Genomic DNA, 25,234 nt, shown 5'->3' with positions numbered 1-25,234 from the left:
GTCTCCTCTGACGGTCCTCGGGGTGGATTTCAACATGCCCACTTCACCGAGGACACCGCACCTCTGGGAAGGTAAGTCAAGTCTTCAGGGAAAGGTGCCCAAGCTCGTCGTGGAGAAGCCTGGACTCCAAACCAGGAGAGCCTGACCATCAGAGGCCACGGCTTCCCCACCGTTCTGGGAGGCTTCTCAGCAGATGGGCCAGGAGGGAACGGATGAGTAGCATGATTGCTGGGTGACGGACTGAGCGAATGAATGAAGGAGCGAGCGGATGGCCTGACCGAATGATGGAAAGGACACCGATGCCAAAGTGACTTCACAGAGTGAATGAATGAACCGCGACTGAATCTAGGACCACACAAATGCCCCAAGCCCGACAGAGCTCAGGCATCACGCAGCAGGGTGTCTGGTGCTCTGGCTAGACCCACGCCTCTGACACCGGGGTCCGGGCATGATTTAGCGGACCTCTCCAGGGTTGGAGGGAAGTGGGGGAGCCGCATGACAAAGATGAATTTCACCAAATCCAGCACATTTCTCACTGCCAATTAATTAAGTGAGCCTCAGTGAGGAGCCCAGGCCAGTAAATCAGCAGAAAGCTGGGACTTTGACATTATCTGACTAGTGCATGAATTGGGCCTTGTGAGTGGGTGGCTGGCAAGAGCCCCTGGGCACCACACTCCCCTGTTATGCTGTGGTTTCTACAACCCAGCCTGTCTCTGGGCTTCTCCACCCTCCACTCTGAACACTAACAACGCCTCTGGAGGCCAGCAATCAGCAGTCCAGTATCACAGTGGGGCAGGTGTGGGCAGGACCTGGTGGGGGGAGGGAAGGGGGGGCATGGCAGGGGTGAGAGAGACCCTGAGCCCTTCCTGGGTCTAGAACGTCTCTCAACTTTGGAAGCAGCATGCTATGAGGAAAAGAACGTGGATGTTGGCCTCATAGTGTCAGATTTGAGTCCTGGATCCACGTAATGGTTCACAGCCCAGGCTGGCTTGGGCTGGGCCGAGCCACGATGACATGACGGCTGGACCACTCATTAGCTGTGTGCTCTTGAGCAAGGTGCTTCCTTCTCGGAGGCTCCCATCCTTCTATAAACAAGGGGGATAATCACAGCACCAGAGGAGTAACGATTACATGACACAGTGAAAAGAAGGGCTTAGCGAAGTGCTTGCCCAAAGCAAGGATCCGCTGTTAGTTACTGTCCTGTTCATCATTGTCACAACAATCTTATTACCTGTTAGAACAGAGGTCAATACACATTTTCTGCCGAGGGCCAGATAGGAAATGGTTTTGGCTCTGAGGGCCGTATGGCCTCTTACAATCACTCAACTCGGCAGTTGTAGCACAAAAGTAGACCATCAACACCTAAATGAAGGAGCCAGCTCCACTACAACTTTCTGGCTCAAAAACTTGAATTTGAATTTCACAGAATTTTCACGAGCCACAAAATGTTATTCTTCTGCCTATTTTTTTTAACCATTTAAAAATGGGGAGGGGGGGGAAGAACTCTCCGCTCACAGGCTGTACTGAAACAGGCTGAATGTGACCCGCAGGCCATGGCTCATGCCCCCCTGCCCTAGAATGGAAGCTCCATGAGGACGAGGGGGTCTGTCTCTAAACACTGCTAAATTCTCAGTACCTAGAACAGTGCCTGGCAAAGAGCAGTCCATAAATATTTGCTGCATGGATGAATTACATGATGAGTATTTTTGGTGACAAGTCATTTCAGCTCTCCGGGCCTTGCTTTCTTCATCTGTGCAATGGGGACGTTTGCATTCTCAGGCAAGCATCAGATGTCATTCTAAATCCTGAGGAGCCAGTAGGCAAGCACAACGGCTGTAGCATGTAGTTGCTGTTCTGACCACCAGGGGGCTCTTCTCAGGTTGGTCACCCTCCCGCTCCGAGCCTGGCACAGTGGTGTTTCAGGACTGTTAGTGGGTGGAAAGTAATCTGCCCTGGGCAAGGGGAATGCCCAGTTAGGACTACCTTCTCTTGTGCCATTCGGGGGTGGGGGAGGTTAGCACATTGGCCAGGAGCAGCAAGGAGACCCTAGGTTTAGCTGCAAGGACTTTTTTGGCACTCTGAGAGAATCTATAAAACCAGCAGGGCCGTGAGGGAGCCTGGGCATCAGACGCAGGCAGACGGGGTCCAAATTCTGACTCTAGAATGTACTTTGTGATTTTAGGCAAGTCACTGAAACTGCCTGAGACTCTGTTTCCTGTCTTTAAGATGGAGAGTAAAGAGCGTTCACCTCACCGGGTTCTAGTGAGTTAAAAAGGTATGTGTGTTGGGGGCTAGGTCCGCACAGGCCCCAGGCGGCCCATCTGGCCCAGGAAAGGTGCACTCACGCCTTCCGGCCTCGGAGCAGCAGCAGGAAGGTGGAAGGAAAAATCGCCTCCCGACTCCCCAGCTACACAGGTTCTCAGCTCTAAACAAAAAACTCTGCTGTTTTTCTTTCCCGGATTAAAAATTTCCTGCTGCTCTGCAAGCTCTCCGAAGCCAAGAAATCCACTGCTTTTGGAGGGCTGGCGATTCCAGTCCCTTCTATTTTTCCCTGTTCTTCCCACTAACCAGCATGAAAAAAGATGAAAAACAAACCCAGTTTGGCCGTGTTTCCACTGTCCCAGGAAGAGGATTTTATGGGAGAAGAGAAGATTATTCGGCACATAGAGCTGGAGATGTCCAGTGCGTTTACCTGGGGGAGTCTGTCCTTTCATCTGTTTGTCACACACACCCCCACCCCTCGTCCGTCCGTTCTGCTCTCTGTGTAAGCACTCGAGTGCAAAGGACTCCGCCCCTGCAGGAAGGGAAGACTCTGCCCAGAGGGCCAGAGGGCGGGCCCTAGCTCTTCCGCCATCTTGCTTGTGACTCCAGACAAATTACTTCCCCATTTTGACCCACAGCCTTGTCTTCTGTAAAATGAGCAGAATCCCCATCCATACTCCATCCTTGGCTAAAAGCGTCTCTGAGCCCATGATCCCTGGGTCCCGTAGCCTGAGCAGATTTGGAAAGAGGCAAGCAGAACGTGAGATAACCATCTGACTAGCGGTCCAGACCAAAGTGAAGAAGCTGGTAGGATGTGGGTTTTCTGGGAGCTGGGACCAGACTGGGGGACAAGGGTACAGAGGGAGGGGGACATTTTGTTTGCCCCATCCCCATACAGACCAGACTCAAGGCATCTATCCCCAATCCTGAGAGTACCACAACTGTCACCAGCCTATTCCTGGCCTTTGAACCACTCCTCCATAAAATTGTTCAATATCTTTCCTTGAAACTTGGTCGAGACATCTCCAATGTCAGCCCCAGCCTCCCCAACCCTCCTGGCTAAAGTTCCTGAGGGCCCATCTGCAGGCCTCAGAGCCACTCAGGCCTGGGTGGCAAAGAGCAACCTCAGCCCTGCAACCTGGGGAGAGTGGGGGTGGGGGGGGCGGCAGCAGCTGGAATTAGTCACATTGTCCCGAGTGGGCCTGGGGCTGAGGTACCTGGGCCTACCAGATCACTCCCTTCCCTCCGGCCCTGCCCACCCCATGCCCTGTGGACCCAACACACGCTTGGACTTCAGCTTCTGTTTCCCCACTCCCTCTGTCTTGGTGGAGCCCCACCTGCTTTGCCCAGACCAAGGCACATGTTTCTCTTGCCTACTCAGCCCCCCAGGGAGCAGGATCCTCCTCCTTCCACTGGGGTCCTGCCATGAGTGAAGGACCAAAAGCCCTGACCTTTGACACCACTCTGCACGCTACTTGTCTGCCTCCTGCTGTGTTCTGCCCACTGCACTGTTGGCCCTTCCACCCAGGAAGTGCTGAGTGCCCCTTTGAGCCCTGCCCTCCCTGCCCAGACTCCTCAATCCCTGTCCTCTTCATTAACTCACATAGTCAAGATCCCAGCAGCCCCATTGGAGAGATGCCTGGGAAAAAGAGGTTCTCAGGGAACAGGTGGTCACCAGATCAATTGAGCCCCCCCACTGCCCCCCCACCCCGACTCAGGTACCTCTCGCCCCACCCAGCCAGCCAGCTGCTCTCTCACCTTCTCCAGCTGGTGGACACCCTCTTCCACACAGCAGATGGACGCCAGCGTGCGCAGCGCCTGGGGGTACAAGCACCGGAAACTGTCCTGGCGGCAGACCTTGAAGAGTGCTACGACCCCGCCCTCCTGCCAAGAGAAAGAGAATGTCACGTGACCTCCCTGGGTCATGATTCCTGGGGCTGATGAGAGAATAACAGGCATCCCTCACTCAGCTGCGATGCCTTCAGATCTGGAGGGCAGCTGAATATGCCACCCCAAAATATGTCACTGGGGCGTAAAGATTGTTTTGAGCTGAAGGTAATTGGGAAGAAGCAGATACCAGAGATCTCTGGCCTCCCCTGTGTGCCTAAAAGGAGGACATATATTTACAGAGATACCCCCTTCTCTGCTCTCCTAGGAAGGAGAAAAGTTAATCACCAGGACAACTTCAGACCCTTACAGCACGGAGGTGGCCCCAGGGGAACCCTCACAACAAACCTGACTAACCATCCTTCACCCACGATTAGTTTTCCATAGATCTGCCTTCTCACGATCTACCTCCCCTAGAGATTCAAAGTTCTTCTCAGGTTTCCTGTTGTTTTGTTACTTTCCCTAAAATTGTTCTTTTTCTAAAATGCTATATAAGTGCAAGTTCTAACCAACCCTCTGACTCATCTCTGAGAGCTCACTGTGTAATCATAATGCACACGCTAAGAAACTTTTGTTTTTCTCTTGTTAATCTGTCTTCTGTCAGCCCAGTTTACAGGGTACCAGCCAGGGAACCTAAGAAGATGGTAGAAAGAAGAGAATGCTTCCTCCCCTACAGTCCCCCCCCCCCAACGCACACACTTTCATGCTCAAATGCATGCTGCAATGAAATGCTCCCTCCACAAGTACTATCACTCTTGATAGTCCAAATTGGAGGTGGGACTCCCCAAATGCTTCTGGGGCTGGGGTACCAGGGGCTAGGGCAGACATATTTGAGAGGGCCAGGCTCAACACCATTCGGCCCTGCTCCCACACAGCTGGCAGCGCCCTCTCGGCAGCCTGCCGTGGAATAAGCCTGGAGTCATCAGAAATAGATTCTAGAAGCAAGTCTGAGGCAGGTGGAGAGAACTGAAGCCTAGGGGCCCAGTGCTGGTTCCCCCTCCACCAGAAACCACTATTACGCCTCAGATCCTCCCAACCACCATGGCAGGCATACAAAAAAAGGAGTCTTATTTATATCAATACTAGAATTTCTTCTCATTTTGTGAGGGAAAAAAATGCCAAGTCCAGATGGGTGAAATAATTCACCCAAATCTACACATCCTTGTTTTCCCTTCTTCACTCTAGTTTGTAAAAGAAAAGAAAAAAAAAGAAAAACCTTCAGGAACGATCACCCTAGCTGAGTGCGGACTGTTCCTTTGTGACAGCTGGTCCTGGAAACACCTTTCACATGTGGAGACTTCACAGCAGTCTGGGAGGACTTCTGGGAAGAAGCCCAGGGTGAGTCACTCATCTTAATGGTCATATTTATTCTATAAAAATCACTGAAGCCCCCCAGGCTCTCAGAGCAAAGTGAGGGAGCCAACAGGTCACAAAGCAGACCCACAGGGCACCCAGGAAACTGGTGGTAACGCCACCGCGGATGTCCAGAGCATGAGACGCTGGACACCCCACATCTGCCTTTGCCCTCTTTCCTCCCTCTGCCCTCCCCTGACAGCTGCAAGGGTGCCTGGGGGTGGCAGCAGGAAAGAATGCGTGAAGACTATCGGGAACTTGGTCCTATGGGGCACTCGCCTTTAACCTCACCCCTTCTTGGCTCTAACTAAACCAGTTTGCACTCTGCTCCCCAAACTGGAAAAAAAAAAAAGTCACCAAAGAAGAAGGTGAGTCCAGCAAAAATACCATTCCCTGTCAGATTTTTGTGACCTCTTTCAACAATGTACCTCGCACCAGGCACCGTTTCATGTTCTGGGGACACAGCTGTGACTGACGGGCAGATAATGAACGAGCAACTGGAAGGAGCAGCGGCAGTGACCGCGACGGCCCGGCACAGGCTCGCTGAAACAAGTCCTCCCGAATCTTCCTTACCTGGCACCCCTCAAAACTCAGCCCAGCAGCCCTTTTCATTCTGAGAGTTCTGCTGCTTATCACGGCAGGAACCAAGATGAGTTCGTCATTTCTGACATTTTATAATCAGCTGAGAGTGATCCTTAACTTTCGTCTTCCCACTTCCTTTTGGGTAGTTCATTTGGTGGGGCAAGGGCATATTGTATACAGCTGGTAAATGCATTCATGCAGCCAAAAACTATTAATGGTGCATCATACGCCAGACGCTGTGCTAAGCACTGAACAAGACTGCCTCGGGCCCGGTCCATATTGAACTCATGGTCCGACAACCCGTGAGTCATGGGATGGCAGATGATTTTTAAAGCAGGAAGAAATCCGGGTAGGGGTGCAATGAAATGAGGGGGTGCAGGGTTATAGGAACACAGAGCAGGAACTCCTAACATAATCTGAGAGGGGACTGTGAAAGGGTCAGAGAGAAGCACTCTGATTGTAAATGCATGGCACGACTCTGATAAAGATAGACTAGTGCGTGACAAGACACCCCCTCTCTTACTCCTTGCTCCACAATCATTTATCCCTGCCTTCCTACTTTCTAATGGTCTCTGAGACAGCTGATGAGGGTTCCACATAAAGACCTGACTCAGACAGTCACTGAAGCAAAATAAAATTGCTTCTTAAAGTGAGAAGAAAAGAAACAGGAGTCCTAAGGTCTCCCTAGCCAGCCCTGCTGGTTATTAATGACCCCCCCACCTATAAATATTTATATACATATATGTGCTTACATATGCGTTTATATGTGTATGTATATATATTTTTATATGTGTGTGTTTATGTTTAATCATATGTATAAATATTATGTATATGTATGATGATAGAGATGATAGAAAAATAGATAGATACATAGATATGGTAATCAACAAGCAGGTAGGTATTTATATCTGGAGCAGACAACAAAGAAGTGGTACCAAAGAACGCCAGACTGAGAGCCAGGATCAATATGGCAGGCTTCCTTTGGCTCGGGAGGCACTGAACCCAGCATAACTATATTTAAGCCTCCGTACCCATTTGCACTGGATTCTCATTACGTTGTTTCCCAAGCCTGTGAAAAATAGCTTTCTTTGCATTTTTAGCTACTGCCAAAGCTAAAGGGAGGAAATCCTAAACCCAGACGAAAGGGACTCTGGTTCAAATCCTGGCTTTGCTGCTGGTTAACTTTGACTAAAAATGGGGTCACAGCAGCTATACAACCGAGCTATTGGGGGAACAACTCAGTTAATAATGTATGTGAAAGGGCCCAGCACCCAGCTCTGGACAGCCAGGTGAGGGTCAGTCTGTGGAAAGCTTCCTGGTTAGAAGAGTATCTCAAACCCTCCTAAAAGGTATCCCAAGAGTTGGGATACGTGGGAGGAGGAAGGAGGCTGCAGAGAAAGTGAGATGGTCTAGTTGTGTGGGCTACCCCGAAGCCCCCTCAAGGACCCCAGAGCAGCACCCATCATAAAGCAGAGCCAGGAATCACCCGAGCTGGCAGAATTGCACTGTTGGCTAGAGCTTGTTTAATTTTATAGAAAGCTATGGGCTCAAAGCCAAAGTGTATCATGGTATGTATTATTCAGGCAGACTTGGGATAAACTGTCATAAAGCTAAGGAGGCCACTTGTGGGGTGTAGGCTAGTGGTGGGGGGAGTAACAGAGGAGCAGGATAGGGGATAATTTTAACAAAGCACAGGGGAGTTTGCTCTGCTCTGCACTCAGGAAGGGATGGGGCTTACCACTACCATCACAGGGAGGACTGGGTTTGTTCTTGGCCTTCAAAGGAACTCAAGGGGCTGAGAGGACAGACCTCAGACGGGCTGCCCAAAGCATCTTCTGGAGGCAGCTCAGATGGATGAAGTGCCCAAAGACAGACCACACTGGGCCCCAAGGAGGTGGGTGAGGAGGGCCACTGTGAGCAGCTGTCCCACATTTGTCACAATGTTGGGCACACGGAATGAGCATCAGCAGTGAGGATGCTGTGTACAAGGGACTCCCAGCTCCTACGTCACCGTCAGGAACCCAGACACAGGGATTCCACTGAAGAAACCATTCTCACCATCTTCCAGGCTGGAAAGATGGGAGTCATCCCTGAATCTTCTCTTCACTTCAGCCTTCTGTCTACTCTCTCTCAAGGGCTGGAGACATAAGATTGAGATTTAGATTTTGAAGTCAGTAGATCTGGTTAAAATACCAGCTTTGCACTTAATGCCTATGACTTTGGACAAGTTATTTACCTTCTCTCTGAGCCTCTGTCCCCTCATCTTAAAAATGGGAATTATAATTATAACACATCAGAAGATCATTGGGAGGATCAGATGAGATAATAAATGAAAAGCTTAGCGCAGTGCTTGGTGAAAAGAAAGGATGCAGCAAATAATGAAAGTTGTAGAAGGGGGGAGAAGGGCAAAAGGAGGAAGAGGAGGAGAAGAAGGAGAAAGAGAAGGGGCTGCTAAGAGGCAGCTCAGAATAATAAGCAAGAGCATAGCTTTGCTGCCAAGCAGGCAGTTTCAAATTCCAGCTCACCCACTTACTAGCTGTGTGACATTTAAAGCTCCCTAGTGATTCTAATATGCATCAGGGTTGAGAACTTCTGAGTCACTCTTTGGCCCAAGAATCTAAAGGGCCAGGATGGAACCAGAAGTCACCACTGTGGGCTTTAGGATCATGAGCTCTGATTTAAAGAGACTTGGGTTCTAATTCTGACTCCAATCTTTATCAGTTGTGTGACCTTGAGTAAGACCCCTAAACCATTTCCTCAATTATAGATGAGAACAACACGATACCTACTTCCTAGGATGGTTTTATAATTTAGAGGGAATAACGTCTGTAAGGCATTAAGCACGCTGGACAGCAACACTCAAGTGTTAGCTATTGCTGTTGCATACAATTTACTTCTCCCCTAAGCAGAGTTGACGAGCATTTACCCTCCTCTTCCAGATTTCTTTAAGGGCTTAGATGAGTGCTTCTGAGAGTGGCCATGACTCAGAATTACCTGTAGGGATTGTTAAAATGTAGTCTCAGTAAATTTAGGTGGGGCGAAAAGTATCTGTGCTTTCCAAAACTCCCTGAGGGATTGTGACACAGAGTGAGGACGGGGAACCACTGGGCTGGAGCATCTTCCTGTAACTGCCATCTTAAGTCTACTGAAAGACATAACTTCACTTCCAATTAGATCATTGCTTCTATCTCCATGGCAATGTCATTTCTCAAGTTAAAAAAAAATAGTAAAAACAAAACAAGATCCTAGTGAGATCCTAGGGTTATCAATTGCCTGTATTTGCCTTAAGTGTTTGGACCCCAAGTGTAGGGGCAAATTAACCATGAAGCTAGCGAATTAAAACTTCCACTGTGGGGTGCCTGGGTGGCTCAGTTGGTTAAGCATCAGACTCCTGATTTTGGTTCTGATCATGCTCTCAGCGTCATGGGGTCGAGCCCCACGACGGGCTTCTGCCCCTCCCCACTGTGCTCTCTCTCTAAAATAAATCAATCAATCTTTAAAGAAAACCTTCCATTGTAATCGATGAAAACCACTGTCCTCCTCAATTCTGTCTTCTCCTCATGTAGTATTGCAGTGGCTGCAAGTATTTTGGGGATCCATCGAGAACCTGAGTTAGGGGATATGTTTTGTTTGGGTTTGGTGGGATACCAAGAGATGAGCAAGGAGGGTTGATATTTCTAACAGATACCACATGAAGAGAATTATACAGACTCTGGGGGCACCAGCTTTTCTCTCAAGTGGGAACTGAAATCAGAGGGCCTAGCCACTATTAAAAATGGAGACATCAAGGCCCAAAGAGGGGAGATGACTCTTCCAAGACCACACAGCAAACAAATGTTAGAGCCAGGACAGACTTCCTGAGCCAGCTATTCCCACCAAACTAGGTTCCTCCCACTCTCCCCAGGCCTGTCACTTTGGCCACTAACCAGGAAGCTCACCTTGGCTATGATGCGGCATAAGGGAGCACCCTCCTGGGTCAGGCTGAACAGGTTCCCTGTGGTGGATTCCGTGGTGTAGATATTGTCTGAGGCATTGATTTTTCTCACCAGTGCCTAAGAAAAGAGAGCAAAGTCTCATGGTTACTCACTCCATCTATCCTCCACTAATCTTCCTTAATGGAATACCAGTGGGTCCATGCTCCTAGAAGCCCCCTGGAATCTATAATCCTGCCCCATCCACAGTCCCACTATGGAGGTGATGAGGTATTCTAGCTTTGGGAAAGACCTGAGTCTGCATGGGGTCCAAACTATTTTTCAGAAATCTGGGATAATTTCAAACTCCTGGGACATGGACAACTAATGTGTTGTTTTGATCAGAAAATCAGATCTCAGTACTGATGGTCTCAACAAGTACTGCTTTGTTGTTCTACTGGCTTCAAATGAGAACAGAAACTAGCAGTTAAATGAGCCATCAAGTTGAAAACCAATGAGTTGCTACAGCTATGACCGAAGAATTGGTTCATTTGCCAATGGCAAACTCCAGCTGGGTAATGGGTTCAGGGGTCGAGGCAAGAGAAGTAGTCCACAGTAGCTCACTGCTCAGGGGACATCTGCATTGTGTGTATAGCCAGGCCAAAACAGCAACCCGGGGAACCCTATCAGAGAGTGGGTAACTCAGCAATGTCAGACTGCTCAAGGCTGAGGGAGCTAAGACTCACAGTGAGAAGGTTGGAAATGACTGAACATAGGACCCAGGGAGAACCACGAAGAAAAGCGAATGGAAAATTCATCAACAAATGAGACATAAAGATTAGTTTAGCTTATTTCTGGGAAAAAGCTTTTTCACATATCTTGAAACTACTTCATAATCAGCCATTTGCTTTGAAGCCTATGATTCATTGATTATAAATGATTCCTACCTGCTAATTAATTCTAGCTGCTTGAATTTCTCCTGGGAGAAGTGGAGATAGTGATTCAGAAGAATCGCCTTGGGGGGCTTCACGCAAGAAAGTAACACCCCCAGACCTGCTGGTCTGGGCAGATACTCTGCCGTTTCAGTTGCTAGGTTATTTTAAAATATCAAAATGGATTTGTTTTTTTATTAAACCTAGTGTTATGGAAAAAAAAAACACTTAAGAGGAAATGAGGTGATGTGAGTTCTCGTGCCACCTTGCCTTTTTTAACCCATTGTGTTGATGAGGAAGTGTGTCTGCGGTTGAAAGCAGGGACTCTGGACCAAACTGCCTGGGTGCAAATCCTGGCTTTGCCATTCTGCCCATGTGCCCCAGAGCAAGTAACTTAGCCTTTCCATACTGCAGTTTCCTTATACATCAAATGAGGGGGAAATAACAGTGTCTATCTCTTATGATGGCTGTATCCATTTCTTGCGGTAGCCAATATACAGCTCATATATATATAAAGGACTTTTTATATAGTATATATTTTAATTATATATATTATAGTAATATATAATATGTAAAGGATTTTTTATATAGGACTATATATATAGGACGTCTAAAGGTACTCAGTACATGGAAGCAAAATAAAATTGTTAGCAGTTATTATTTTGCGATCTTGGGCAATACACACTCTAGGCCTCAGTTTCCCTATCTGTAAAATGATTAAAATTAAGTGGGTTTAAGGCTCCAGGTAAATGACTCTCCTTTTCTTCAAACTCCTGGAATTCTTCACACACACAATATGCTAATCCTCTATGTAAAGCAGTCTAAGATTAAGTGCGTATTTAATCAAGCTACATTAAATGTAAAAATTATTCCCTAAGATTTGATAGATGCCTCTTGTAAGAGATTCAACAAAAGGTAAAATTAATGACCAAGATTTGTCACTGCAATTCTCTGTCATGAATGCACTTCTTAGAATCCTCCCCCAGCATACCGTAAGCAGTTACATAAGTGACAATAACGTTCACACGAAAATGCCGATTTCATATATTGGGGTCCTGTACCTAAATCATAATTACTCAGTGTTCTTGATTAGTGTTTGCACTTCAAGCAAATTAGCATGACGTTAAACAATTCAACCCAATGTCTTTTGCAATCATCTACTAACATTAGACCATTTATGCCTGAGAATAATTTCTTGCTAATGCCTATACACACATACACCGTAATTACACCTCAAATCATCTTGGTGAATCAGCTCTCTGACAATGAAAAGTTGTAATCATCCTTTTCACAAAGATAAATTTGGAAAAATATGAGATCAAAGGCTCCACTGAAATCGTCAAGGCCCTAAGCATCACAGTATGTCAGAGCCAAAAGGTCTTGTCCAACCCTCACTTCACAGTTCAGGAAACTGAGATGCAGAAATCTGACCACGGTCACGCACGTGACATGTGGTGGAATTAGTTGGACCTTAACTCCTGTGACTCCAACTTCCTGTTTTCCAAAGTCAGTGGGTCCATCTCCTTCAAAGTCAGCAGGACCTCACCTGGACCAGCAAAGATAGAAGTCTCGAGACCAGGAGAACATCCAGCCTCGTTAGCAGCTCTCACTGAACTAGAGAGGGGCTCCCCATCCTGGCTCCCATTAGCATCTACAACCCTCTGCCCTGTGGTAGCTGGAGCTCCTGCTGCCGGGGGCGGGGGGCAGCACTGACGGAGAGCCCCCAGCTACTGCCCCTCTGGACCTACCCCTGTGTCCTTGTTGAGGCCATAGCTCCCTGAGCCACTCCCAGCTGTGACTGATCACAGCAGGGACACTACTACAGTCCATGGCTGTTAGGGGAGACTCCTCTAACAGGTGACTTGGGCCTGAAAATCCATGTCTCTTCTTACTCAAGTCCTCCTTCCTCCTTCCATTTCTGTTTTCAGACCTGCAACATGTTTTTCCATGCCTGCCCCCGCTTCCCCCCTTTTATCCTTGACAGGCATTTATCCCATCCTATCTTGGTGTCAGCTTCAAACTACCACAGTCTCTAAAATCAAGATTTGTCAGGCAATCAAGGAGTGACAAACTGAAGAATGTCAAAAATATGCTTCACCCTGAGTCGTGAGAAGAGTGGAGGAAAAGAGACAAAATAAAGGAACAAAGATTGATGAAGCTGAGTGACAGAAATATTGTTTTAAAGACAGAGTAGGCAGAGAGGGAAAAACCAAAACAGAGTCTTGAAGACCAGGAGAAAGGGATAAGGAAGAGTTAGGGAGATGTACACAATCTAGTTGCTCTAAATAAGGAATCCGAAAAGGAAAAAATATTTTTAATTATCTCTCAATCAGAAAGAGCGACTGCAGCCCGGTGAAATTGATCAGGAGAGGCAAAGTCTCATACATCAGCCTGGAGTGAGCTCCTCAGAGGGAGCCAGAAAAATATTGTGAAGTCTCTAGCTAAAGCTTCAGATAGACAATCCATAGCTGGGCATAGTTAGGGCAGCCCAGCCATGCAAAGGGATGACATAAATGTGGGCTGATGTGACAGCGTGAGGCAGATTAAACATGTCCACACATTCTTTGCTACTCCTCCCATAGACAGGTGGGCCCTGGTACCCCCTGCCACCACCACCTTTTAAATCTCACTGGCCTCAATGACTTGCTTGACCAATAAAAGCCAGCAGTTGGCAGAAATAATGTTCCAGGACCTCCAAGGCTAGGTTACGAGAAACACTGAAGCTTACCCCCAGATCTCTTGGAACATTCTTTTCAGAGTCCTGAGTTACCATGTAAAAAGTTTGGGAACTCTGAGACTGTCATGTGTAGGATCCCTGATCAATGCTCTCAGTAGACAGCAGCTTTCCAGCCATCCCCTCTAAGGCACTACTCGTGTGATGAAGCTTTCTAAGACTCTCCAAGCCATCCGTCGGCTGAGTAACACCAAGGGACCTCTGTTGATGACACGTGGAACGGAAGAACCACTCAGCCAGGCTGTGCCCACATTCTTGATCCTTCAGATGATAAGATATAATAAAAATGATTGTTATGCACTAACAGAGCCTGGAAAACAGGCGAAGACTACAGAGAACAGCATGTGATATCTAAAGGATGGCTACATAAATTTCTAGGTGAAAGGTTCTGAAACTGAGAATACGGTATGTCCTGTGTCCTCAGAGGATGTATTGGAGAAATGCATGAATCAGGCCTCTGAGGAAAGACACAGAAAAACTGGACATACTAAAGAGGATACAGACAGAATCATAACTGAATCGCAGCTTGGATTAGCTATTGCTCTGATAGGAAAATATCTCCCGGATTGGAATACCCAATTTTGGGAGGCAAATGTGGATAAGATCTCTTAGAATTGGAGGTTTGGTGCAAACACAGACCTTAATTGATTTCATTTCTCTCAGTAAGGCAAATTCCAACATCTAGAAGAGTTTTGGGTTTTTTTTTTTTTTGAAAAACAAAAGAATGTGCCAGAAAGGAAGGAGAAGTCAGTGTGGGACAGCACTCAAATCCAGTGCTCATTCTATGAGTTAGATAAAGAAAGACACCGACATGAGAAGCAGGGTAAACTGTCAGAAATTCAGCAGAGTCACCCTGAAAGGAGGTGGGGATTAACAGAAGGAAAGAGAATCCTGGAAGCATAGTTCATTAATGCAAAAAAAAAAAAAAAAAAAAGAACTAGCAGAAAGAAATGCTACTTGAGGTTACCATGCTCAAAAGGTTTGGAAAGACTGTGTTCTGAGAAGCACATGGCAGAAGGACTGGTCCTCACAAGGCTATAAAGGTCCGGGCTTCAGGAGCATCACAGAAAACACTCCTTAGAAGACAGGGGTCTTAAGGTCTAAGCAATTCTCAGCAAGAGGCAGGGATAATAGCCTTCATGATATAGAACGAGAGGATCTGTGTATCCTAATGCAGTTTTTTACTTTCTTATTTACCCCTAGAGGAATTTTGAAAAACATACGATCCCTTACATATTTTTAATTTGACAGGTAAAATTTTTCATCTTAAGTTTCAAGAACAAAGTTAGAAAGGGAGTAATTTCCAGCAGACTGTAGATATCGACATAAAATAAGACCATTACATCACTCCTTTAGATGTAATAAGTAGGATTTAAATACCAAAACAACTTGATGCCCTCATCATCCCCTTAAAGATGTATGAATAATCTTTCTTTAACATCATGAGCATTTTGCATCTTTTCTTTTCATCCTTAAATTTATGCTCCCAATCCAATCCCTCCTCAGAATTTTATCTTAACATAATACATTTAAGTTTCAAAGTGTTTTATGGATCACACTTGTCATATTTATCACTGACATTTGAAATTTCATTTTATTTCCTATGACTATCAGGCTCTAAGTGCTTAAAAATACTCTCTTCTTGGGGCACCTGGGTGGCTCACTTGGTTGAGTGTCCAGCTCTTGGTTTCAGTGCAGGTCATGATCTCAGGGTCATGGGATCAAGAACCACAACCGAGTAGGGCTTGGCACTCAGAGCAGAGTCTGCTTGAGATTCTCTCTCTCCCTCTCCCTCTGCCCCTCCTCCTGCTTGCACTCAAAATAAATAAATAAATAAATAAATAAATAAATAAATAAATAAAATCTTTTAAAAATACTCTCTTCTTGGTCGAGTTACTGTTACAATTATTATCAGTACAATTGGTCAAAACAACATAAATTACAAGTTTTGGTTAATAATTATTAATTGTAACAATTAAAATTTTGTTCTAAATATATGTCTTAATGAGATATATGAGGCTTTGTATCCTTTTCAGGCTTTCTCATTAATTGATGTATACATGCTTGAATATTGACTGAATGCTCTATTTTTAGATGTAAACCCTGAAAAATCTCATTTCCAAAAATCCATAGAGAGGAATGGGAAGAGTTTACATAGGAAGTTGTTCAACCCTTTGAGCACATTCTGAGTTATGCAATCACATGGTGATCCATCATCAAACACCATTTTTAATGATCTGCCAGTTGATAACTCCTCTAAATTGGTAAAAGCAAAGAACTGGAAACCACTTGACTTGCAAAAGCATTTGTTACCCAATCATTAGAGTTGTTCATTCACTCTCTCAATTTCTGGGAAGAATTCCAAAAGTACTTTACCAAGACTTATCAAATAATTATTAATTATACCCATTGCTCTTTCACTTGGAGCACCTTGGGTTATCCAAATTATTCAGAAAGGATTAGGAAAATCAAAATATTATTACTTTCATTGCCAGTATAATTTTTAATAAAATATTTGTGTTTGTTTCAAATATGTTTTATCAAAACCTTGAAGCTACAGCCTTTGCTTATTTAATTTATAGAAAACGCCCACCCTATAAGCTAATTGGCAGACAGTTCTTTCAGCCAAGCCAATCAGCCAAGACAACTTTTTCTCAATATAGAACTGACTTCATTTTTAATTACAAAGTGTTTTGATATGTTTCAAGAAATGCTAAAACAACACTGACAAATAATTACACAAATCATTCTCCAAAGGAAAATGCTAAAAACTGTTAAAATAATGTAGAGCTAAAATAAAATTTGGTTTATTTGTATATGTTATAAAGCCAAGATAAAACAATTTACTAAACTTTTAATAATGCAAGGTAACATGCAGCTAACATCATAAATTACTAATAAATCTAGGAATGTAATAAGAATGCATTGTATTTTTTCAGCAAATAGGTGGGTATATGTATTGAAATTTGGTGTTCATTATAAGGAATATCGAAAATTTGAGAATAAAAATATTAGAAATTAGGACACCTGGGTGGCTCAGTGGGTTAAGCATCTGACTCTTGATTTCAGCTCAGATCATGATCTCAGAATAGTGGGATCAAGCCCCATGTCGGGCTCAACACTGGGCATGGAGCCTGCTTGAGATTCTCTCTTCCTCTCCCTCTGACCTTCTTCCCACTTTTGTGTGTGTGGTCTCTCTCTTTCTCAGATAAATAAATAAATAAATATTAGAAATCATTTGATTATTTTTAGTAGCTCTTATGATCAAACTTCCCAACGTATTTAAAGAAGGAAAAGGGTATTTACTGCTTAAATCTAATTAGTCCAGCTGTTAGCAATTAATTTTGTCTTTTGCTAACAAGAAATAGACGTTAGTGTAAATATTTCACAAAATATGTTAACAAAATAAGCTTTAACTGCTTTCTTAAATAATGTGCACCAAATCTGAAAAAAAAATCATGTAAAACTTGTGTCTGTGGATTTTATCCAATATATCTTGAAAAATTTAGTCATTCTCAAAAGTATTCCAGCATTTAAAAGAATCAGTATCATTAACCTTTAGAATCTTTGGCTCTTCAAAGATGTTTTTCTTTCCAGTGAATGATATATCCTACAGTTGAGTATGAGATATAGTTGAAAGGACTTGCTTGTATTTAAATTTGTGCCCCCAAAAGCCATTTTGACTGCTTGATGTGTCCGACCAGTTCTCTCTTTGTTTTGTCTAAGGAGAATGTCCCTCAAGAGCCACTCCTAATCTGGGAGTAAATAGGGATAGAAGGCATATGATAAATTAAAAACTTTCAAAACCACCCCTCCTACACACACACACACACACACACACACACACACACACACTACTATTCTACCATATATCTCCACACTGGGCACAACCACAATTTCTAATGCCTTTCTCAACAGAAATATGTAAGAAAAAACACAAAAATAATTCATGGAGGCCTATGGGTTTATGGTTCAGGAATGAAGGCCTCTTCTTTGATCTCCCCAATCCTACTGCCATTCCAAGGTTTTACACAACAGGGTAATGCACGAAAAGATTCACGATGCGTGCGAGTACATCCTTCTTTTGGAAAGTAATAGAAGGGATGTTAGAAACTGTGTATTATTGGGAGGATCATCTTGGGAAAGAAACAAAAATTGGAGATCTGGACATTGATTTCCTTAAAGTACATATGCTTGCATTTCTTCTAGAAAATCTTCGGGAACCTGGAGAATGCAATGCCTTTGAAGTGGTTTGAAGACTTCTAGCCTAAGTCACTTCAAGCAGCCCAAATCAATGCAGCCTAGAGTGGCAGAAACACGGTGTGTAGAGGGGAGCTAGAAATTAAGAAATGTTGAAAATGCTGGATGGGAAAGTATGCAAACCAAGCAAGTCATTGGGAAGAGATTATAAATGCCTGACTTTGCAGGAAAAAGTAAACATATCCAGTGCCCTTCTATAAAAAAGGAGACTTTTTCTTCCATATATAGTAAACATCGTGCCACAGTTAACCTATGGTGGATGCTTTCCCCCAGTGAATGAATTTCCACAAAGCCTTGTGGATGATGGACAACTGAAATAAACTGATGTCCTGCCACAGACGCCATCAAGATGATGACTATTTCCAACCCTCTTTCACTCAACTGCAGATAAGTATCTGTTACGGCCTTCAGCAACCCTAAGGCAGAGTCCTGCATGAAATGTTGCCTGGAATTCCTGCCTTAGGGACTGAGGATTGGTCTACTTTAACTTTCTGTGAGTTCAGGGGTAGTGCTATGATACTATTATAGACCCAAGGTACTAACTCTTTCAAGTATGGTTGGGAAAGACCAGTACAAATTGAGAAACCTGGAAGGAACCCTTCCCATTGCTGGAGAGACAGCCCAGACTGCAGCTTCCCAAGAAAGCATGACCACACACACATCGGGAGACCTTTCTGGCTAAGATGAGCACAGTAAGAATATGAAAGAGAATTATATTAACCTAAGTATTTGGGACTTTGAATTATTCCTATAGGTAAAGGGATGCAGGGTTTTTCTAAAAATTTTTTCTTTAACTTTATTTTCTCTCTGAGAACTTCATAATGAGACACACTATTTCTAAATTTTGGACACCTTTATATTTCTCATCTGGCAAGTACAGATTATCTTTATGTTATAATTTAGTTGCATTGCAGCCTCTGATTACCTATATTGGACCACATAGCTGAGCAAAATCTGAGAGTGGGAAATAGGACAGGAAAGCAAATTTTGGACTTTGGTTATAAAACCTCCTTAGAGCTAACCTAACGGATAAAACATCATGAGTCATTCTCAAGCCTTCTGGGAGCAGAGTCTAAATTTCCCACTGTGATTCCAGAAGGATCTATAAAGAAGTAAAGGTTGTTATTTGGAGGAATGGCTTCATGAAGGTGGGAAATAACTTCCCCACTGGCAGCTGACCTCCTCCCCCAAGGGGCTCAGCCACACTCCTGCCTGACCACAGCCCAATGGATAAAGCCAATAAGACAACAGGATAAGAATTGTCAACTACTAAGGGGCAGTACTTGGTCCCCACTACCCCTGTTCCCTAGGTGTGGATTTCAGCAACACACCTCTGCTAGCTTTACTCCCTACCTTTCTATGTCACCCTACTGAGAAGGGCAGGGCGGAGTTTGTGAGTTTGGGAAGAAGGAACTGAGTATGTTCAGCTTAGCACCTGTGTCCCTTCTCTTAGGAAGTGTTCCTCTGGTCTGAGCTCTGTCATAAGATAGATGCTTGTCCCTCAGGTGAGGCCCGAGGTTGACCAGCTGTGCCTAGGACAGGGAGGCAAAACTTAGCTGTGAGATAAAGTTTTAACTAGTTCATTTAGCCACAGAGCCAAAGATACATTCTCTAATCAGTTTTATTAGACTAAAGATGCTATTTTAAACTAAAATCAAAAGTAATAGATGGAATGAAAGAATAAATTAATATAACATCTACCCACATGAAGCTGAGTCAAGGACTCAGAGGTAGAGGGGAGAGTCAATTTATTCAATAGAGAGTCCCCCTAGAAGTCATTTTTGAGTAAATCAATTTTTATAAGTTAAGTGTTCTCTTACCTCCCACATAGCTAATCCTTTATCCCCAGATAGATTAATCATCAATGTTCATTAATTTCCTATTGGTGGCTCCTGACATTTAAACTTTAAATTTTTCCATACCCGCCAAGTAGTTAAATTATCTTAATACACAATTCATTAGGTGACCAGGGGGCTCTTTTAGCAAAGTGCGCTGTGAGCTTCTCTTAAGGCAGAACAAGTCTTGAGTGAAGAAAGCAGCTGACAGAGTCAGAAGAGTGCCACCGCTTACTCATGGGTTGTTTCGTTTAATCCTAAGGAAACCCACTGCAGAGGTGGGGACAGGAAGTAACTGGCCCAAGTCTGCATACCCAGTAAGTAGCACTGGTGGGATGTGAACCCTGATATGCCTCCAAACTCCATGCTCAGCCCCTACCCCACCCCACCCCACCCCATTTATAGAATTTTACACTACCAAGACTGGAAGAGACCTTGCCAGTCGCTCATCCCAGCCAATGTCCTCCAGGTCTGGCTTGGCCAGCTCAGGGACAGGGACTTCCGAACTTGGCCCCCTGCAGGGCAGCCCTGTTGTTTCACAAACTCCTCTCTACATAGAATGTCCTCTAGATTTGGCTGCTGGCCTGAGCCCCTTCTTCCCTTCAGGGCCCCCAAACACAGAATGTGGGAGGTGGCAGAGTGTCTGTCCTTGGACGACACATCCTCTGTTCCTCCATCCATTTCCCATAGACCTTGATCTTCAGCCTCTCCCCCGTCCTTTCAGGAGCCTCTTCTGAGCACAGCCATTGCCAGTGACGCATCTGGGGTCTGGAATTGGACATGACATTGCAGGATGGAGCAGACCAGTGCAGAGTAGGGCCAGATTGTTGCTGCCCTCATCGTAAGCATTATTCCATCATGGATTATTTTTGTGGCTGGTGGGGATGGGGTGGGGAGGTTGGAAGAGCACTGTTCCTCTGCTGGAGAGCCTCCCAAGTGCAAAAAGAGTTTTGACCAAACTGCATTTCCTGAAATGCCAGCATCCCAGAATAACTGATCAGGTGCTTTAAGAATAAAAAAGGTTTGCTGTGACTATGTCAGTTTGGAACATACTATTTAATATTCATTCATTACTAAGTCTTTATTGAGCGCCTATTGTAGGAGAGGCACTATCCTGTTCACTAGATATATATCCATGAACAAAACAAACCCAAAGCCCTGTCTGTGGAAGCTACAGATCAGATGAGAAATACGATGAACGTGTGAAGAACTTTTAGAAGACTCTTGATGCAGAAGAGTACAGCATAGGAGAAATTCCAATGCAAGGAGATAGGCTTAGATCCCTTAATGTCAAGATACCCCAAATATGGGATCCTCCTATAATTATTAACATCCTAGGGAATGTACTGGGTCACCAGTTTAAGAAACACATGCTTACGACACTGAACACAGATCACCTTGCCTTCCGCCAATGTATCTCCTTATGTCACTACCATCTTTATGGAAACATCCTAATATTAAAAAAAAAAACAAAAACCAGCAACTAAAGATCAGCCAAAAAATATTATGGGCATGGTGAGCCCAAATAGGAGGGAGTAGCAGACACCAGGGTGCACGCTGGGAGGAAAGGGGGCTTATCAGGAAGCTAAGGAATACGCAGAGGAATGCAGGGCAGACAAGGGGTGGGAGGCCAAGGCGGGACCAAATTCTTTTTTTTTAAGGATTTTATTTACTTATTTATTTGTCAGAGAGAGAGCGAGAGCACAAGCAGGGAGAGCAGCAGGCAGAGGGAGAAGCAGGTTCCCCGCTGAGATCACGACCTGAGCCAAAGGCAGAGGCTTTCACTGACCGAGCCACCAGGTTGGGGGACCAAGTTCTAAGAGAGGAGCTGCTGATCCAGCTCAGCTCCCAGGCCAAGCATCAGTGACCCAGGTGGTCAGACCTGGGGATGGGCAGGATTTAGCTGGGGAAGCAAAAGGGCCAGATCAGGAATTCCGCTCTGAGCAAGATCAGGATGAGGGAAAAACCAGAATGGACCCAGCAACCCAGGAAACCAGCTACATAGCCCACAACGTCCAGGCAGACTCCTGACCTCCCAGGGAGCTCTCACCAGGATTCTGACCCAGACCAGGGAAAAGACACCCTACTCCTTTGCCTCCGGGTAGAATGACTACTTCCAAACCCAGCTGGCTTCTATTTAAAATCCAACATTACTCTTCGAGTTTAGCACTTTTCATTGACCCTGATAGTTCCAGGAGAAAGGGCACAAAAGTCGCATAAAAAGCATCGTCGGCACCCATACCCCTGCTCAAAAATACCTCCCCTTCCCCCCACCCCCACGACTACCTTCAATATCCTCGCTCTTTGCTCCCTTGGCTTTTCCACCCACTTCGGCCCCGTGTTCCACGGGGTCCCTCTGGGACTTGAGAGCTCATTCTGGGACACTGGCCACAGCTTGAGCCACCACCCCACCCTACATGCACCGATCAGCATTTGCACAATTCCAAGGCCAGCCCCAGCAGCCCAACCCTTGGCCCTTCCTTCCCCTCATCCCAGGCTCCTGGGACAGAGCGGCCTCTGCAGATCTCCCGGGCGGGTGGTGAGAAAGCGTGGGGCCAGCCGCACTGACCAGCAGGTGAGCCAGGTCAGGAGAGCCTGTACTCTGTGCAAAATGAGCCAGACACGCAGGAAGGAGAAAAAGGAAAACTCTGGGCTCCATGGAAAGGCTGAGTCTGGAGAGAAGCTGATAGGGGAAGGGACTTTCTATTTGTGGAAGGCTTTTATTTGGTGGTGGGAAAAGAATGGCAAATATGTAACACAATATTTCTGTAACTATAAATAACATGTAAATACCTTTCATAATGAAAACCTTATGGAATCTGCTTTTCTGGGAGGCTTTTAAAATAGGAGTAGGCAACGGAGGGAAATAACATATATTTAACCCACGCTATGTTGTTTACTTAATCCTCTCACTTTTCTTCTGGGGAAGGTTTTCACTTTGTAGATGAAGAAAATGAGGCCTTTGAGACGTTAAGGAACTTGATCAAGGTCTCATGCAAGCCGCAGTTGGAAAGTAGATCTATCTGTTTCTTTCTAGAATCAAGCACAAGCCTGGGGAGAGGGGGGGCCTGGACTATATGATCTTTCTAGATTCTTTTTTATCGCCAGATTTCTGGAATTGGCTTGTTTTCCGCAGCTGCCTCAAGTCTTTCAGGACAACATGGATCCATTCTGTGTACTGTGGACAATAACTACACAGGGATTTAAGGTGGTAGGAACAACACTGAAAGTGCAGTTGGGAAATGCCAGCTTCTGCCACGGCCTCGCTATGTGACCTTAGGTAAGTCTCTTCCCTCTCTAGGCTCCAGATCTCACATCTGAAAAATGCAGATTTGGGCTAACTTGGAAGCCTCAAGCTCTAGGTTGCTAGGTGCTGCCATTCACTTCAGTAGCCTGAGGAGGGTGTCCCCTAAGAAAGACATGTCAGAGCTTCCCCCAGCCTGGCCCAGTGCCTCTGCCCCACCCCCACCGCCACCCTGGGAGTCCACTCGAGAGCCCCTGTCCACAGCCCAACCTGCACCGACCTGCACCTCCCGGGTCAGGGCCAGCTCCAGCAGCTGGCCAAAGTGCTGGCCCAGTGTGCTCAAGGTCTCACTCACACAGGCCTTCATCGACTTCAGGACATGCTCATTCTCAACCTGGAGGCACCTGGGGAAAAGAAATCATGGCGTGGGCCACTGGGATGCGCAGGTATTCAGCCCAGAGCCACTGCAGGGGCCAGATGTGGGCCTGCCGCAGGCCTGTGGATGGTGCAAGGGGCCTAGGGAGACGTCATCAGCTCCAGGGGAGTCAGAGATGGAATATTCCAGAACTGGCTCATCCTCTGGCCTCTTAGTGTTCAGAGAAGTGCTGGCTGAAATGGGGGCTACTAGTTCATGTCACTGGGAAGAAAGGCTGTCAGAAAGTGGGCAAATCCATACCTCCGGGTTCCTCCCCGAGAGAACCCGTCATCATTGCACCAGGGTCTAGGGGTGGGGGTGGGGAGCTTTTGCCAGGTAAGCCAGTGCTCACACACAAGGTGTATGTCAATACTCGTGAACCTTGAAGAAATGGCTGTCTACAATGGCTGTCTACAGAAAGGAGCCTTAAAAATTTTCTCCCCAGGGAGGAAGAACAGGGGGTGGATCAGGTTTAAATTTACCCCTAGGGCCTGAGAATGTTCCACTGGAAGGCCAAAGACCCCATGGGGGTTCTAGGGGAGGCCAAGTCCCATGTTTCTCTTGTAGGGCATGGGGGCTGGAAAAAGTAAGGGAGAGTGTTAACATCCACCTGTGTGTGCATACATGTGAGGCTGAGGGTCTGTATGTGTGAGTGTAAACACATATATTTACGTGCGTGAGATACAGAGAAGAGGGGGTGAGAGTATTTCTGTGAATGTATGAGTGCGTGTTTACATATCTATGTGCGGGCAAGTGTGTCTGTGAAATCCTTGTCTGTGTGTCTGTGAGTATAGGGTGTGAGTGTCTGCTTTCACCCTCCCTTGACTTTGGGGATTGGGGTGGGGGGGCTTCCTAAAGCTATGGGAAACCTTTTCTTTTTTATTAACCCTCAATAATCCTCTTTTTTCCTATGCGTGGGCCTCTCCTCTTTTATATTCTCTCTAGGGCCTGAAAATGGGGCAGAAAATCCCAAGGGAGTCTTTCAAGGTTGCTGATAAAAGTCAGCAGAAGGAAATTCCCAGACCACCACCAGGCCTCCCCACTCCCTCTCTCCCTCTGGAAGAAGATGCCAGCCCCTTCCCCTGCCTGAGGACAGGCTGTCCGGTCTTACCCAGCATCCAGATTTACCTCTCTGTGATTGCTGAGAGCTCTGAGCATTTCTCCATTAGCAGTTTCTCAATCTGTGGAACAAACAGAAAAAGTTTATTCAATTCAAGAAGCATTGCTTGAGGACCAACTACTGTGTGGGGCCCTCTGGGTGATAAGGACAAAGAATCAAATCATCTGATTTTGGGAACAGGCACATCAACAGTGTTGTATGGATGGCAAGACACCACTGTCAGCTTTGCGAGCTCAAAAAAGAAAACCAAGCACTTAGTTATGCTGGGGGATCTGAGACGCTTCCAAGAGGAGGGGGCATTTGGGCTGGGCTGCAAAGGATGAATAGAAGTTTACTGTTTGCAAAGTGGAGCAAAGAAAAGGGTAAAGCGGTAAGCTGGGAAGTGAATGCCAGAAGAAAGAAAAACAATGACAAGGGGATTTTCAATGCTCCATTACGGGCTTGGAAAAGAAGATTAGAAAACATGGGCTTCAGAATCAGAAAGACTTAGACTGAATCCTGCTTATACCATTCACTGCATAACTTTGGGCAAGTTACTTAGGCTCTCCAAGTTTCTCTTTCCTCATCAATACAGTAAGGACATCATACTAGCTAATATTTTTCAGCAACTGTTTTTAATGTTTTACATGTAATAACATGGTAGTCCTCACAACAGATCTATGAAAAAAGTACTATTACTATATTCATTAGGGTGGTGGA

The 25,234-nt window shown here is 45.6% G+C and overlaps 1 protein-coding gene and 2 long non-coding RNA genes across 4 annotated transcripts in view; 2 read left to right on the top strand and 1 right to left on the bottom strand.

Moving 5' to 3' along the window:
* The window catches only part of INSC (INSC spindle orientation adaptor protein), a 118,032-nt gene that overhangs the window by 38,739 nt on the left and 54,059 nt on the right, over positions 1-25,234 (bottom strand). For both annotated transcript variants that reach the window (XM_008708899.2, XM_008708898.2), the window contains 4 exons: positions 24,544-24,596; positions 23,281-23,404; positions 10,023-10,136; positions 4,021-4,146 (listed from right to left, as the gene is read on the bottom strand). In XM_008708899.2, the coding sequence (XP_008707121.2) occupies positions 4,021-4,146; positions 10,023-10,136; positions 23,281-23,404; positions 24,544-24,596 (417 nt within the window). The remainder of the gene's footprint in view (positions 1-4,020; positions 4,147-10,022; positions 10,137-23,280; positions 23,405-24,543; positions 24,597-25,234) is intronic.
* LOC121104746 lies at positions 1,756-17,980 on the top strand. The gene is made up of 3 exons (XR_005837062.1): positions 1,756-3,069; positions 5,335-5,487; positions 17,871-17,980. It is a non-coding gene; the product is annotated as an uncharacterized LOC121104746 (long non-coding RNA).
* LOC103679380 lies at positions 19,645-25,233 on the top strand. Its single transcript, XR_572919.2, has 4 exons — positions 19,645-20,073; positions 20,481-20,597; positions 22,893-23,036; positions 24,361-25,233. It is a non-coding gene; the product is annotated as an uncharacterized LOC103679380 (long non-coding RNA).

This window comes from Ursus maritimus, unplaced genomic scaffold (genome assembly GCF_017311325.1).
Source record: "Ursus maritimus isolate PB19 unplaced genomic scaffold, ASM1731132v1 scaffold_23, whole genome shotgun sequence".
Classification (NCBI taxonomy): domain Eukaryota; kingdom Metazoa; phylum Chordata; class Mammalia; order Carnivora; family Ursidae; genus Ursus; species Ursus maritimus.
Note: the sequence above shows the minus strand (reverse complement) of the source record. Positions and strands in the feature narration are given on the sequence as shown.